This window comes from Ailuropoda melanoleuca, chromosome 2 (genome assembly GCF_002007445.2).
Source record: "Ailuropoda melanoleuca isolate Jingjing chromosome 2, ASM200744v2, whole genome shotgun sequence".
Lineage (NCBI taxonomy): Eukaryota > Metazoa > Chordata > Mammalia > Carnivora > Ursidae > Ailuropoda > Ailuropoda melanoleuca.
In genome coordinates this window covers 145,146,067-145,163,064 of record NC_048219.1, presented here as the reverse complement: position 1 = coordinate 145,163,064, position 16,998 = coordinate 145,146,067, and the positions used below count along the sequence as shown (strand labels likewise).

The window sequence follows — 16,998 nt, the reverse complement described above, 5'->3', positions numbered from 1 at the left end:
AAACAGAATGTGGAAAACTGTAATCTCCAGGGAACCTTGCTGTCAGTACTCTCAATAAATACAGCATAGCCAAGGGACTCTACTGAGACCTGACCTAGAGTGGACTGAGCCTGGCTTTAGAATTGGCCAGCTTCAGAGGATAATTTTCCTGAGCTTTGAGCAACTCACATCATTGTTTTGTAGCCCTCTGATTTATAATATTGGGTCTAATCACATCTCCATTATTTGTAGGGAATATTTTTTAAATACATGAAATAATTATCATCATTAATAAACTGGGTTATTAATCTCCTCCAAAAATAGGGTGCTGGCCTGTAAATAAAATTTACAACTGACCCTTTAGGGCTGGTCCAGTATTAAATTTGCCTCAGACGGTTAAGTGTCTGCCTTCAGCTTAGGTCATGATCACAGGGTCCTGGGATCAAGTCCCACATCGGGCTCCCTACTCAGTGGAGAGTTTTCTTCTCTCTCTCCTGCTGCCCCCTGCTTGTGCTCTCTCTCTCTTTGTCAAATAAATAAATAAAATCTTTTAAAAAAATTTTTTTAAAGAAAAAGAAAGAAAATCTTAAAAAAAAAAAAAAAAGAGGAAAGTCCTAGTCCATTTGTTGCATGGGAAGAATGTGATACCAGAATCAGGAAATGTTATTCCACTCCTGGCTCTGCCAATAGCTAGCTCTGTGATGATTGGTAACCCCTTCACCCCTCAGTTTCCTCAAATGTAAAAGTAGAGAGTTGAACTAGATCAGGGAGGAAAAATACCCAACACATGCCACTACTCCTGTCCTTCTCTGTTCAGGGCAGACATTACTAATCAATCACTGAAATTTTTCTACCAAATTGGAAAGCTGCTTCTAAATTCTCAACAAAGCATTGTAGAGTTTGCAATCAAAGTAAAACTTAATTGCCATCTTTGGGCCAGAAGATCTTTAAAGGTTCTTTCAATTCTAATATTACTCAAAGGCCAAAATGAGAATCTATGAAATAGCAAATGCCAAAAGACAAATAACTGGGCAAATCTTACTTCTCTTTTTCACATTCCAGTATCTGAGAGTGTTAAAGACTTTGTCTGAAAGGTCTATCCAAGAGGATACTTTGCTCTTCCATGATTGCATTCAGTTTTTTTTTTTTCCAAAATGAAAACAGTTTCTTTTTTCCCCTAATTCTAAAAATGCTTACTGTAAAAATTTGAACAGTGCAGAAAAGTACAAAATAAAAGTGAAAATTACCTGATATCCAACACCCCTTGGTAACTGGTCTTGCAGACATAGCTCTAGGTGTGTTTTTCTGTACTCTGTTTATTTTTTTAATATGACAATGTTATGTATGGGCAACTTTGAGTATCACTCCGAAGCTGTGGTTCTTAGTCTCTACTCGATGTAGTCATAAAATTTCATCTTTGTCTGGGGGCTCCTATTCTGGGTGAAACTTTTCAAATGTAACAGTAAATTGAAAGAGCAAAGGATTTTTAGACCCTTACCACAACAGCACTTAAAGATTTGGTCAAATTCTCCAGGGTCCACTCTAATAGATACAGAATGGAAAGATTTGCAAAGCTTGTGGTTAAAATTCAATTTGAAAATGAAATGGACCCAGTGGCTTGGGAGAAAAGCAAGTGTTCCTCCTTTACCCCATACCCCAACCCCACTTTTTTTCCTTATTATTATAAAAGTAACATATGTTTATTTAGGAAAATACAGACAGGCAAAAATGAGAAAAATAAAATCATAAATAATCTTATCAGAATATTTATGATTGAGGCGCCTGGGTGGCTCAGTTGGGTAAGAATCTGCCTTTGGCCCAGGTGAGGATCCCAGGGGCTCCACCTGAGCCCAGGGTCCTGTGATAGAGCCCAACATCGTTGGGCTCCCTGCCCCTTCATCCCTCCACCCGCATGCTCTCTCTCTGTCAAATACATAAATAAATAAATAATTTTTTTTAAAAAAGAGAATAATTATGATTAACATTTTGGAGCCATATATGTTCAGTCCTTTTTTCCTATGCATATACATTTATATAAGTATCAACACATAATTCAAAAGCACTCTTTAAACTTCTGGGTTTTTCTCTTGGCTCATTGCACTGCAGTTTCTGCAGAGCATTGTTTCTATTAGCAGGAAACTATACAAGTTAAAACTGGCTTTGGAGATATACAGTTCTTTGTATCAGTAGTTTGCATAGTGAGGTATGCACACCAAGGAACCAAGGTTATGGGTGTGTTTTGAAATTAATACACCAATTACTTTGAATACTGCTGTAGGGGAGTTTAGTTTATCCAGTGAGCATGCTGCTCCTGAAGTTCAAATTCCCTCAGCAGATATTAACAAGTATCTTACATAACTGGTATAAATGAGGTCATGTCAGGGCCAGAATTTCTATATGCATTTACATCTCCATCTATTTAATTGATGAAATGTCTGTGTTCCTTAAGTGTATTCTGAAAGGAATATCTCATCATCTACCATCATCTACCTAATGGTATGATACTGACATATGCTGTGAGAAGGTGACTTACTTTGTATGTAGCAACAAGTATACATCATAAGAAAGACATCTTCCTCACTCACAGGGAAGTCAATTTGCTTCTAAGGGTTTGAAACTCTATTAAAATTGCAAAATACCATCCCCATATGTGTTCCCAATGATGGTTAACAAACAAAAAGCAGCCAGGAGAAACCTTGCCTTTGATATTTAATATATGCTATTTTGTTATCTATCCCTGAGGAACAAGCCACCCCCCCCCCAAAATTTAGTGGCTGAAAACAACTGGTTATAATCTCTTGCAATTCTCTGGGCTGATTAGGCACAGCCAGCAGTCTTCCATGGGCCTTGCTTGGAGTCTCTAATTGATGATGTCAGATAGTAGCAGGGGCTGGACTTCACTGAGGGCTTGACTAAGTGGGCTGGAAGGTTCCAAGATGGTTTCTTCACTCACCGGTCTGGTGCTTTGGTTCACATAGCCTCCCTCTCCACTTGGAGTGTCTACCCCCAGGGTTTTCTCCGTGGCCTCTCTTCCCACGAAGATAGGACTTCTTCCATGATGGCTGACTTCTAAGTATAAAATTAAAAGCTTTCAGGACTTTTTAAGGCTTAGGCAGAGACCTGGCATAGTATCAGTTTCAGCCTCTTTCCATAAGTTAAAGCAACTTAGGGCCAGCCTTGATTCAATGTGGGGGGCTATACGAGCACATCAACATGGGGGGTGGTTCACTGGGTGCCATTTTTGGAAACTTGTTACCCAATATTCTCTAACTGTATGCTGGACAAATTTAGAATTTCAACTATAATTCCAAAAGAGTCTGGATATTTTCTGGCTCAAACATGGAGTACAATTAAAAAGAAGAGGGAAAGAGCCTCAAGGTGATAAAGGATTTTAAAGCAATAGGTGCTTTCATAGCCTTGCAAACTTGGCAGATTAGATCAAAGAGAAGAAGGTGAAATAAATGGGTCACTGCATCACCACTATCCAAACTTTGTGTACTCAGAAGACTTAACTGATGATTGATGATGCTTATTTTTTTATAACTTTAGAACAAAGTATTATAATTCTGAAACATTTGAAGCATATATGGCGGGTTGTCTTTCCAAAAACAGCACAGAATTCAGACATCAATGGAAATGTGCAAGGGTTAGTAGCATGTGAAACAAATTGAGGGAAAAAATTAATTAGTAGCTAGGCGAGCCGGCAGTAAAGATTCCCATGGCACCAGGACAGAAGAAAACCAGCATCCTCTTTCCTGTTCCTCTGGAGCTTCTCAAAACGAATAGTATCTGTGCCCCCACAGCACAATAGGTAAGTTTATAGGGCAAGGAAGGGCCCAGGTTCTCACATGAAGATGTCATTTCAGTGTCTGCAAAGACTGGGAACCTCTTTGACATGGATGGTCTGAGACTAGGGTTCCCTTTCCTGGTGCGGAACCACCATTGAACACCAAGCAGCTTTCATTAATGTTTATTTTCTTTAACATGTTTAGACTGTTATCATATTATTCTCCTCCCTTTGGAAATATGTACTCTGTAGGTGCCTAAAATAATACACTCCCAGCAATTGCAGTTTTGAAGAATAAAGGTTATTTCATTCATTAAACTCAATGGAAATTTGTTGCTTAACAAGGAAATTCCAAACTCTTTATAAACTTCTTGAGGGCAGCAACCGTGTCATATATGACTTTGGTATCTCCTACCTTCTGGGTTCATTGTCTACTTTCTCCCATGTAGTAGTTTTAATAAGTAACTTGAATTGTTAAAGAATATACTCCTGTGCCCTTCTTTGACGCAGAAATGTCTTTTCATTATGTCTCTGCATGTTTCATGTCAGGTTCATTGTAGATAATTGCTCCTAAGCTTGTTTTCAGTGTGCAGATCATTTTGCAGGCTTTTCAAAGAACAGCTGAAAAGGTTTAATTCAAGTTGAAGAAGTTTGCTTCAATTACAAGCAATTAATTTAGGCTTCACTTACCTCAAGGAATATTTGAACATTTAAATTTACAGATAAATCCTGGGAGTGTCAAATTATGCAACCAAGAGAAGTAAGTTCTTTGTAGTTTTTTTGGGCGTTGATCTGCAATAGTCAGCCACCACCCCACACCCCCCTCCCACTCCCGACAGGTTTTTGAATGAAATAGTAAAACTTCTGCCAACACTACTTCACCTGGCTTTGCATAATTCCAAGAAACCAGAAACTAAAAACAAGGATTCTTAAAGAGTTAGAAAGATTGTTAATGCATAAGAGAAAACAGAACAAAACCATTTATCTCTTCTCTCTTAAAAAGATTTCGCAATATTCCTGTTTTCAAGTACTTGAAATTTTTTGTGGACAATGATTACTTTTTAAATAATCGCTTTTAATGTAAAACGTGATACATGTTCATTGTAGATTTAAAATAAAGTAACAACGAGGAAGATAAAAAACATTCGTGATGTTACAGCTACTATTTTGGTGAACAACTTTCAATTCTTTTCCTAGACACCACATGTTTTTACGAAGATGGGTCCATACTACACAAACTATTTTATAACTTGTTCTTTTTTTATTCTTATTTTTCAAATTATACGCTGTGTACGTAAAAAGAAACTTGGAAAGATTATGGCACGTTGTAGTATTGTAGTGTTAAAAGACGCCATCTGTGATGTTGTGTGTGCGCTCTAGTGGAATAGAAAACTCTTGCGGGGCAATACTGACCACTATCCCGACCAAAAGAGACCTCCCCGTTTGCCCTTGGCGATCTGGGCCTAGTGAGAGTGCCAGCGCGGGGGCAGTAAGCGGAGGGCGTTCAGGGTGACTGCGAGCACGAGCTCCCCGCGCGGTCCACATCTGCCCTGGGCAAGTCCCGCTGGCCCCGGCCCCGGAGGGGACGGAGGACGAGAGGGCAGTTCGCCTTGCGCAGGGCCTGGGTCCAAACCTTTAGCCCCCTCCCCCAGGGCTGGCGCCACTCTCGAGCGGTGGAGCGAGATAAACCTGGGCAAGGTTCTGCAACTCCAAATCAGGGAGGCGCAGCTCCGATACCCGCGCCTCTGCCGGGTCTCCAGGCGTGTTTGTTCCAACTGTTTAAACTGTTCCAAAGCGCCCGAACCCGAGCGACCTTCGGCAAACAACTCTTAATCTCGCGGGCCGAGAGCGTAGGTTTTATTTGCGGGGGTTGGGGGGGAGGTTAGCTCAGGGAGCGGGGAGCTAATGCAGCCCTCCTCCGGGCACGCGGCTCCTCCGCCCACGGCCGCCCACTGGGACCCCCGCCCGCAGCCACCGAGCTTCTTGCGTCAGCTGGAGCGGGGGTGGGGGATTTTCGGAAGCTGGGCCCGCGCCGCCTGCCCGGGAAGGAAGGGCCCGGGCTCTTGCCCCGCCCTCGGGGGGCGGAAGGCGGAGCGGGGCAACAGCCCGGCTGGCCACTCGGGCTGTGTTGCGGAGTAGCGAGTGCCGGGGGGTGCGGAGTAGCGAGTGCCGGGGAGTCCGGAGGAGCCACTGCCACCGCCTCCGCAGCCGGGTCCGCGCCGCGCCTCGGCAGCTGGGACAGGGCCGCCGTCGGGGAGCGCCAGAGCAGATCCCCAGCTCATCATGATGGATTTGGAGCTGCCGCCGCCCGGACTGCCGTCCCAGCAGGTGCTGCCCCGACCCTTGGAGCCCCGTAGTGGTCCCAGGACAGGGGTAGGGGCGCGAGGGAGCCGCAGACCGGGCGGGGACAGCCGCAGCCGGCTTCTCCCGTCTACGGCCGGAGTCCAGACTGCAGCGGCCGCACACTAGAGCCGCTGCGCTTGCGCCGCGCCCGGGCGGGGAGGAGAAGCGAGCGAGAACTCGGGAGGGCCGCGAGGACCCAAGGGGCAACGAGGGAGAGTAGGGGGTGCGGCCTCCGAGGGCGACTGGGTGGAGGTCTGGAGGCTACGTTCGCGTGCGTAGGGCGAAGGGGCCTCTGTAGCCGCGTCCGCAGCTTCCGGAGCTGGGACTCGGGAGCCCCAGCTGGCCCCCGGAGTTTGAGCGGCCCAGAGGTGGCCGGGCAGGAGGAGGGGGCGGACGCTGGCGGTCTGAGCCGGCGCGGCCCGGCCCTTCCGGGGCTGCGCTGCTCCTCCGCCTCGGAGCCGGCAAAAATGTGCCTAGTCACGGGGCCGCTCTCGGGGGAATTGAGGTCTCCTCCGAACTGGGACCCGGAGCCCCTGCTCTGCCACCGCCCCCATCCACGGCCTCCGTGGGCGCGGACTGTGGCGCTGCGCGCCCACCCCGCTGGACCGTCGAAGGGCGCTTGGTTGCGAAGTAATCGGTCAGTCCCTCCGCCGGATAGCTGCTAGGCAGCTTGGCGAGAAAGCCCAGCCCCCAGGCTGGGGGAGGGAAGAGGTCGCGAATTGCCCGGCGCGCTCCGATGCCCCGACGTGCGGCAGTCCAAACGGACCTGCGCGCTTGCTCGCGTAGTGAGAAAGGTTCGGGCTCCGAGATGCAAGGTCAGCCTCTGGCAACCGGCCGGTAAGTGCGGGCGAGGCCGCTGACTGAGGTGGGACGCCGCCGCGCCCCAGCTTCTCGATCCCCGCGCGGTGCTTCGCGGCGTGCGCGGATTCGGCCTCCATGGCAGTGGACGGTTGGCTGTCACGGCAGCCCTTGGTTGGCCCTTTCCTGCTTTATAGCGTGCAAACCTTGCCGCGCCGGGGCCAAGGGACAAGTTGGAGCTGTTGATCTGTTGCGCAATTGTTATTTTCCCCAGGGCGGCTTTGTCTTTGGATTTAACGTTTCAGAATTGCAGTTCCAAAATGTGTAAAGCAGGATATTCTGTTCTGTGCTGTCAAGGGTAAGAGTTTCGAGTGTAGATTAGAATTTCTATTGATTTTAGGCTGTCACTAAATTTTCTGTCGTACGCTATTTCTTCTTTGGGTGCTTTATACAGTTTTTCTTTTTCTGTTTAAGAATTTGCCTCGATTTCGTAGCATGTTGCTTCTTTTGCTAGGGCGGAGGGAGGAACACTTCTGTTTCTTAATGTTTTGCTAACAAGTTTTGTAAATTGTTATAAAAGTGAAAAGTTTCTGTTCATACTTTGTAGGGACGTTTAAAGAAGTAGATACTTCTATTTCCAACTTTTTTGGTAATTGTGTTCTTAGGAAGAAATATTTGGTTCAAGGAAATGTAACGTAATAAGTACAGTAAAAGCATATGTTTATATTCTTAAGTGTGAAGTTTTAGACTAATCTTGAAGATTTAAAGTAAGATTTTAAGTTATTGATAATTTATTAATTGTGCTTTTTTGTTGTTTAAAGCTGTTTGCCTTGAACTTTCTCCCAGTAATGATTAGGATCATATTCCCCCAGTTCGCACTAGTATGAGATAAATTGTGCTTTTCAGTTTAGCTGCTATTCAGCAGTAATTCATATAGCCGGATAGACATTTATAATCTTTATGATCGAAGGATATAAGAGGCTAATGGACTTTTGTTTTTCTAAATTGCAGCCTAGAGCTCTCTATTATTTTTAAATAATAACAGTAAGAACCGTGTAATTTAATGTTCCATACATACAAAAGCTCATAAAGCATGTGTATTGCTTTCTCTTTTAAATGTGAATTTTCAGTTTCATTTAACTACCTTTCCACCTTTAATCAGACACAATTTTCATATCTGAATACTATGAAAAAAGAAAATGGAGTAAAATTTGGAATCAGTTTCATGTCTGTAACTGTTGATTTATCTTAAATAGTTGTTGGTATTCTGGAAAGATTTCAACAGAGTCAAAAATGGATTCTGACCTTTGTCAAAGAAATTCCAGGTGTGAGATGGTACTAGGATACAGTTTTTCATCTGCGTGGGGGAGGAGATGTTGATAAACAGGGTAGTAAGGAGAGCCTTAGATTCTGTATTTCCGTTAGGTGGAAGGAACCATCCATTACCCTTTCCAAGGGTGTCTTGGAGAGATAAAGTACTTTTATTTTAGAAGGGATGAAGTTGATCTTGGACTAGACTGATAAGATTATTTTTCAAAAGAAAAATAAGACAGGTCTCTCATCTGAATGAACGAGAACAGCTTGACTTTTTAGATACGACTTTTCAGACTTTTGAGAGATTATGGAAGCTGCCTGTCGGAGAATAAATACACAATTCACAGTAGACTTTCTGCATTAAAAATAACTTGGGCCATTTTGGAGTCTTTCTTTCTTGTTAACTTGGGTTTTTATAAACAATGCCGGAAAAAAGAAATGCTGTCTTTAAGATTACCAGGATGAATTGAAAGCCAAATACACTATTTTTCTTAATATTTATTTTTATTCAGGATGAAATATCCTTCAGAGCCACATAGAAAAGGACCCCTCTATGGACTATAAGCACATTTTTTCTGAGAATTGCCTCCCTACTGGCTGAACATAATTTAAAGGGGGCTTTGCATAAATATTTTCTCTTTAATTTTTCCTTGGTCTGGGGTTAATTTTTCAGTGCAAACCCTTGAGTGCAGGAAGAATTTGGCACTAAGATGGTAATAGAGGAGTTATTGGGTACTTCCTTGCGTGCCAGGCACTGCAATAATTGCTTCACATGCATAATTCCACACTAACGACACGGGAAATACTATTATCTCAAGTTTCCAGGGGGAGAAAAGAATCCAAGAGTCCTGCTTAAAGTGCCTCAACTATTTTTTTTAAATTAATTCATCTATTTAAGTAATCTCTGCACCCAGTGTGGGGCTCAAGCTCAAGATCCCGAAATCAAGAGTCACACGCTCCACTGACTGAGCCAACCAGGCACCTGTGATCCCCCAACTAGAGTGGTAGAGATGGGAATCAGACCTAGATAGTCTGACTCCAGTGGCTTTTAATCACCACTTCCAAACAAGATCAAGACTACTTAAACTTTAAATGGAAGGGAAAGCTCATACTTTATTTAAAAAATGGATTATTTGAGAAAAACTCAGGGAAGGAGAGGCAGGAATTAAAAAGATTGATCTCTGCACCTTTTCCCCTTAACAAGAAATTCAATAACTATGTGTGTATTGGGGGAGGTGGACCTTCTTAAATACAGGGAGAGTAAATACAACCTGTCAATGGAATTACCGCATGGAGGCCTTTTAAGGAAGACACAGAGACCTAGAGGGGTTTAATTTAGAGAGGCAGGATTTTTTTTTTTTTTAGATTTTATTTTTAAGTAATCTTCATACTCAGCATGGGGTTCAAACTCAACCCCGAGATCAAGAGTTGCGTGCTCTACTGACTGAACCAGCCAGGCACCCCTGGATCATTTCTTAATATAATAGTACTTTAAAAAATCCTGGGATTTTGGCAGTGTTCCAGATTAGGGTTAGGGTTGGGTTAGGATTGGGGTTAGGGCATCACATTTTTCAGGGACCATTTTCCTTTTTCTTCACTAAATCTGTTAGCTATTGGAATCTTTGTTTACCTTTATTTGCCTTGTTAGTTGGTACATTCTCCTGTTGCATTGGCTGTTTTTGTTTTGAAGTAGTAGTCAAAAATAAATTTGATAGTGAAGATATGTAATATGGCGAAGAGTGGGAAAGACTGGGTTAAGCCAGGTTGAAGGTCAGTGGGTAAAATGGGGAGAATTTGAGTGGAAAATGGCTAGGAGATACCTGTTGGCCCAAATTAAACAGTAATCTCCTATTTGGGGCATTTCTGAATTGAGGCAAGCATAAGAGCTCAAATCTATCTTGTTGAAGCTTACTTAGGATTTTGAGTACAGTACATTTCAAAATTAAATATGTTATTTCTTACTCTTTATTGTTAAACAAGTCATCTTCAGAATTATTGTCTTATTTGTCTAATTAAGGATGCTGCCATCCAGTGGATGATTTGCCTGAAAGTTAGTCTGGATAAACCCAGGGCATTTAAATGCCTGGTCCAATCACTTTGCAAGTTTGCGGAAATCTGTTGCACACCAAGGTATAGGAAGACAGGTTTACTAAATGCAGTATTTGGCCTGCCTCCTTTACCTTTGGCTGTATGTTTGTTTTAAATTTACTATAACATAGAGAAAATAATTTATATTTTGATACATGATTTCTAGGAGTTACTAAAATTTCATTGCCACTTGCTTTTAAATATGCTCCAACAAATGTTTATTTAAAAGGCTCTAAGATACAGACCAAGGCTTTTCAATTGCTCAGTTGATAATGGTATGTTTTCTAGAAACAAAAGCAAAAATGCATTCAAGTGTATAATATTTACATTCCCAAACTGTGTTAGGGAAAAAAAAATGGTATTCTTACACTAACCTCCCCCACACAGGGACACCCCCTCAAAAAACCAGGACTGCTAAAGAAAATTCCGTTCTGCCTGAAGTTGGGAGTTTTCTATGTGTCAGCCCCGGCCACAATAAACACTTTTCAACTTTTAAGAATTTTAGGAGTGGGTCATCTGGCTGGTTCAGTCGGTAGAGCGTACAACTCTAGATCTCAGGGTCATGAGTTTGAGCCCCACGTTGGGTGTAGAACTTAAGAGAAAAAAAGAAGAATTTTAGGAACTCTGAGCATAGGAGGCACTTTTAACCAGTCATCTTTATTGCACATGGCCTTTAATACCTGTGTATCATAAAGCCCCATATGGGAGAGTTTCTGTGTGTGTAAGCATGTGAATTTATTTGGCCCAAACTCTGGTGGTAAAGACAAATCCAGGACCTAAGGAGGATTTAGAGCACCAAGTCCATCTTCCCCTGGTCCTGTTGATAACTGGCTCTTGAGACTCATTACAATCCCATCAAGAGCCTGTGTTCTGGAGGATTAAAAAAAATTCCTTGGCAATGCTAAGTAGTCACTCCTTTCTCACAAGCTCGGAAATGGAGACTTTGAGGCCTGTAATAACAGCATACTGGCAGATCTGAGCCCTCCATTGCTTTTTTTTTTAAATAAGAGAAGAATGATTGTGTAAGAAAAGAAAAAATAGGATCATTTTGACTTTGAAGCCTTCTTTTGAACTTGAGTTTTTTATTTTCTGCATTAGTAATTTTATTAAATTGCTTTTGCTCTGATACTTGTCTTGACTGTGTATCTTTTTTTCCCCTTTACAGCTAAATTGTAAATTCGTTGGAAGCTGGGCAGAGAATTTATATTTCTGTCCTTTTAAAAAAAAAAAAAAAACAGCTTTATGAGATAGAATTCACATACCATACAGTGCACCCATTTAAAACAGACAGTTCGGTGACTTAGTGTACTTGGAGCTGTGCAGCCATCATCATCACAATTTTAGAGCATTTCCATTACCCCAGAAAGAAAGCCTGTATTCACTAGCATAACTCCCCATTTCCCTTCAACTCCCTTAGTCTCTGGTAACCACTCATCCATTCTCCGTCTCTGTGGAGTTGTCTATTCTGGATATTTCATATAAATGAAATCATACTGTATGCAATTTTGTGTGATGGGCTTCTTTCGTTTGATGTAGTGTTTATAAGGTTTGACCATGGGGGTAGCACAGGACTTCATTCTTTCTCTTGCCGAGTACTGTTCCACCATATGGTAATTTATCTTCTCATCAGTTGATAGGCATTTGGTTTGTTTCTACTTTATGTATTTCTTTTTGTTCCCTGCAGCAACAGTTCTTAAACTTTGTTGTCTAGAAGAATCACCATCAGTATTTTAAAATACCGGCATCCAGGCCATATCCCTTATTAAATCAAAGTCCATGGTGGTGGGACCCAGGCAACAGTTTTTTTGTTTGTTTTTTTGTTTTTGTTTTTTTAAGCTTCTGGAAAGGGCACCTAGCTCAGTGCTTGGTACCCCTCGAAGGTATGGTTTTAGGATGTCTGTCTGAAATCATGAAAAGAAGTTGTTTTGTATTTGATCACTGATCTTCACATCCTAAGGTTAACACCTAAATCTGGGAACCGTTTTAAGGTGCCTGGCAAAATGTTTGAAATTCAGTACATATAACTTGAGCTCTTTAAGCTCTTTAAGTTGATTTGGGTGATAATTTTGTTATTAAAAACGTTTTCTCCAAGTGGGTCAGAATTTTTCTGTGTTTTGTCAGGAATGTGACCTGTGAGAACATGCCACCTGGATTATTTGAGATAGTATAGAAAAGGCATTGAGGACAGAGTGCTTGGGCAAGGTGTTGGAGAGCCTGGAGGCCAGGACAGGGTTGGCCTTACTCTGGGAAGTTCTTTGCTCTGTATTCCTCTGCCTCATTATCCTATTTAAAAAGAACGAAAACCTTAAATCTATAAGGCATTTTTAGCAGGTCATTTTTTGACTCCCCGTAATCTGCCTGGTGAAGTCTCCTTTATATTCTGACCTCAGTGGCTGCCATTTGTACTTATCTGAATGGCTGGCTGGTGTACATCTTTGGAAACTGAGCCTAATTTCTGAATGATTTGCGAGTGTGCGGATTTTGTACGGCACAGCAGTACCACTCAAGAGACTTGAAGGTGTGGTTCAGGGCCTTCTGAAGCGGGCTTAGCGGACGGGATGGGAACAGGCCCAGAAGGGAGCAGGCACCCCGCTCCAGCCTTGGCCTCTCCGTAGTGTAGCCGGGCAGAACTTTTGCAGCCCATCTCCAGCCTTTCCCCACCATCTGTCATGGGAGGGGTGCCGTTAGTCACCTCTTGGGAAGCTGCTGCTTTTCTCACACTAGTCATCAGTAGTTTGAAATTCTTTTAACCTGTTCTTTTAAGATTTAAAAAACAGTATCTTATTCTTTTATTCTTAGAATTTTGTACTGGGTGATGGATGTAATGAATGTTAAAAGTACCTTTAAACAGAAGGATTGCAGTGTGAACGTTTAGGTTATTGCAACGCATACTTGTATTTCAAAGAATTACTTCTCCCATTACATGCCTTTTTCCTTCTTTGCCAGAATGTAGCCGTCATTCAGGGTGGGTTAGTTCCCATCTCCCCCCCACACACACACCTCTGTGTAAGAGGTGGGGGCAATATTGACTGCCCTGTGGGTGGCCTACTGATAAAGGGTATGGAATTTTGCTTTACTCCAGACTTGACAGCCTTTTGTCTGCTCTGCTTCAGCACAAAATAATAATGCGCATGCATGTAGAAGCCAGCCTGTTCCAGTCTGAGGAATTAGAATCCAGGGGAAAATGATTATGGTGTGTTGTTGCTTTCTGTGAACAGAATCGGAACAGAGGTGGGGCGCCTGGTGGAACTGCGCTGTGGGTTCTGTAGGAGCTTGAGGGCTGGCTAAAGAACCGGCCCTTTTTGCTGCTTTATTTTATAGTATTGGATCCGGGGAGTCATGCTGCTGTGTCTAGAGTGTTGAAGAGCCCTGAATTTTTTGACGTAGGAAAAAAAAATTAAGGTTAAAACCCTGGTAATGAAAACCACCCAAAATAAAAACTGTATTTTTTTAATTGCAGTAGGGAAAATTGGCAATTTTTGAAGTGTTTTTTTTTTTAAGATTTTATTTATTCATTTGAGAGAGACACACACACAAAGACAGAGCACAAGCAGGGGGAGAGGCAGAGGGAGAGGGAGAAGCAGGCTCCCCACTGAGCTGGGAGTGGACATGGACATGGGGCTCGATCCCAGGACCTGGGAACCATGACCTGAGCCTAAGGCAAGCCGCTTAACCATCCAAGCCACCCAGGCGCCCCAAGAAGTTGTTTTTGTTCTTGGTAATTCTCAGTGAACCGTAATTAAAATATACATTGAGAAACCAACCCCAAAGGACAGGAACAGGGCTGGTTCACTTTGTGCTAGCTGTGGCCCATATGTTCTGCTGCTGGTTCCCTGGCTGAGACCAGGACCAAGAATAAAAGCCATTCTGTGAATTCAGGCTCCTTTCTTCTTCTCCAGCGACAGGCTCACCCTCTGCCAGAAAATTCTTTACCAGGCTGCATGTTTGGGAGAATCCTTGGGGGCAGTGGATTGAGAGTAGGATGATGACTCTGAGGAGGGAAATTCCAGCTTCTGTTTGACTTGGGAAAAAGGTTCTGTCATGAAAGGGAGAGAGTTTGGGAGGAAAAAGAACACTAGCTTAAGGGATTTCTTTTAATGAACCCAGGAGGAATACAGACCTTTGGACTCTTCCTGAGGAAAGCTTCAGATGGACCTGGAATTTTTACCTGAAGGAATCTTTAATACTTAGATTTGTTCTTCAGCATGCAGCTCCCAAGTTAGATTCTCCATGTGAGGGAAGGGAAAGCATTTTCGAGTATTTACCTATGCTACTTATACTCATCACCGTTAGTTCTTGTAACAACCCTATTAATACAGGTTTTGTCGTTCTTGAGAAAACTCTTTGGAGAGGTTAAGAAACAGTCCAGAGTTCAGTTTACAAAACCAGAAACCACACGAGGTATTTCCACCGGGGAATTTAATGTAGGAAATTAATTCCGTATGTGATGGACAGACAGCCCAGAGATGAGCAGCGTCAGGAGGCCACTGCCCTCTGGAAGTTCGCATCGCGTCAGGAGCTGGCAACCCTAAGAGAAGGGCTCTCCCTCCCACCCTCCAGCACCCCTCGTGCCCCTTCTAGTTAACCAAGTACACATATGTGACCACTGGGCAGTTCAGTAATAACGTAATCTTAGACATTCCTGTAGAGGACAGACGTCTCCATTCAGGGAGTTCCCAGTTTGGGGGAGTATTCCCGTTGTTGGTAGGTCATATGCCTCCCTTCCCCTGTGAGGTGTCCTGGGATGCCAGGGCAGGAATGATTCCACGTAGGGATGTTTCTGGTGTTGCTGAAGGACTTAGGCTGCTGGGTCCTGAACTTGGGGAGAAGTTCAGAAAGGAGGGAGGGTATCTTAAGAGCTGGGGAACCTCACATCTTTTCTCATTGATCCTGATAAATATTCTCCCCCAGAGGGATGGTAGTAGAAATGACTCCCCTAGATAGCTCACTTATCTCCCTTTCTTCAGCACTTGTGTGTGTTTTGGTGAAGATAGTAATGGAGATGGGGGGGAGGGGGTGAGTCGTTCTTTGCAGTTCACCTTTTACCAACTCACTTCCAATGTGAAAAGAATCAGCCTTTTGTTGTTACAAGGTATCTGAATACAGACAACTAGCAATTTCATAGAGAAGGAAAGGAAAGAAGCTAACATTTACTGAATACCTGCTGGTACTGAGTAGATCTTGGACATATTCTCTTACTTGATCTTGACAACAAATCTGTGGTGATAAGGGCCATTACCTCCATTACAGACGAAGGAAACCTGTTCAAAGAGTTGAGTAACTTGTCCAGGGTTATGTTCCTCCCAGTGGCGGAACAGGGATTTAGAATGCCCACAATCCCTGTTCTCCCTTCCCTGTTTTCCTCCTTCCTTCCATTTCTTCTTTTCTTGTCTGATGACTATGGGTGTTTTGTTAGGTGCTTAAGAGTGAGGAACTCCTGTACAAAGATTAATTAAGGCAGTGTCCCTACTTCAAGGAGCTTGCTCAGTGTTGATCAGGAGTGCTACTGGCATAGGGGCTGAACTGCTCTTCGGGGTGGAGGACTGTCCCGCATGCCAGGATATTCAGCATCATTGTGACAACTAGAAAACCCTTCCCTCATCCCCGTCCAATATCAGTTGCTCCTTGGTGGTGGTGCCAGCCCGGCAGAACCACTGTGGTACGCTGACTTCCAGAGATGGTTCAAAGCTAGGACTTTACTGTGCCCAGGAAAGCTTAGGATATTACAGTAATCCCCCATTATCCGTGGGGTAAGTTCCAAGACCCAGTGGATGCCTGAACCTGAGATGGTACTAAACCGTATATATACTATGTTTTTTCTTCCTATGCCTACATACCTAGGACAAAGTTTAATTTATCATTTAGGCACAGTAAGAGATCAACAACAGCATGATAAGATAGAACAATTATAACAATATAATGTAATAAAAGTTATGAACATGGTCTCTCAAAATACTATACTGTACTCTTCTTGTGATGATGCGAGATGGTAAAACGCCTGCGTGATGAGATGGACTGAATGATACGGGCCTTGCTCTGGCTGCTGTTGACCTTCTGACGATACCTCAAGAGAGGATCGTCTGCTTCTGGACCTTGGTTGACTGCAGGTCACTGAAACTGGTGGAAAACAAAACCGCGGATCAGGGGGCACTCCTTATGTACTTCCCTGTTCTTTGTAGGCAAGCCCACCACCACCTCAGATGTCAGCCTATGCACACCTTTTATGCTAAACTCGCCGGGAGTGATAGAGAAAGTGATGAAAGCTCCGGAAACCAGAGGGGCCAAGTACATTTCATTTATTCAGGTAGATTGTGTGGTCCAGTTCACTTAACACAGAGATCAGTGTCACTTGATACAGTAATACTGTCACTGCTAATGTGGACCATTTCTCAGGCCTACAGCTGCAAGGAACCTGTCCTCAAAAGATAAAAAACATTGTTTTAAATTTTCAAGATGAAGTTAAAAGTCATGTACCATATCTCTCTGGGTCTTTACTACCTTTTCTACCACGTACTTTGTGAAAAAGTCTGAGCAGTGAGTATAGAATAATTGAAGAAGTTAAGATATTATGGTAATAGATTGATGCTTTGAAAAAAGTCTAGAATATGGGGGCAAAGTGAGGTTGCCATGTTTGACCGTCAGTCTGAGGGACATAACTGGTGTCCTCCAAGAACATACACTTAGTATTT

At 43.1% G+C, this 16,998-nt stretch overlaps 1 protein-coding gene across 3 annotated transcripts in view; it reads left to right on the top strand.

Moving 5' to 3' along the window:
- Window positions 1-5,841: 5,841 nt before the first annotated feature.
- NFE2L2 (nuclear factor, erythroid 2 like 2) overlaps window positions 5,842-16,998 on the top strand; it is a 33,759-nt gene continuing 22,602 nt past the window's right edge. Inside the window, exon 1 of one of the 3 annotated variants that reach the window (XM_011234207.3) lies at window positions 5,842-6,094. In XM_011234207.3, coding sequence (XP_011232509.1) covers window positions 6,050-6,094 — 45 coding nt within the window. In that variant the 5' untranslated portion in view covers window positions 5,842-6,049. Of the gene's footprint in view, window positions 6,095-6,168; window positions 6,947-7,006; window positions 7,266-16,998 lie in introns of those variants that run through there. The other 2 variants (XM_011234209.3, XM_011234208.3) reach the window with 2 other exon arrangements.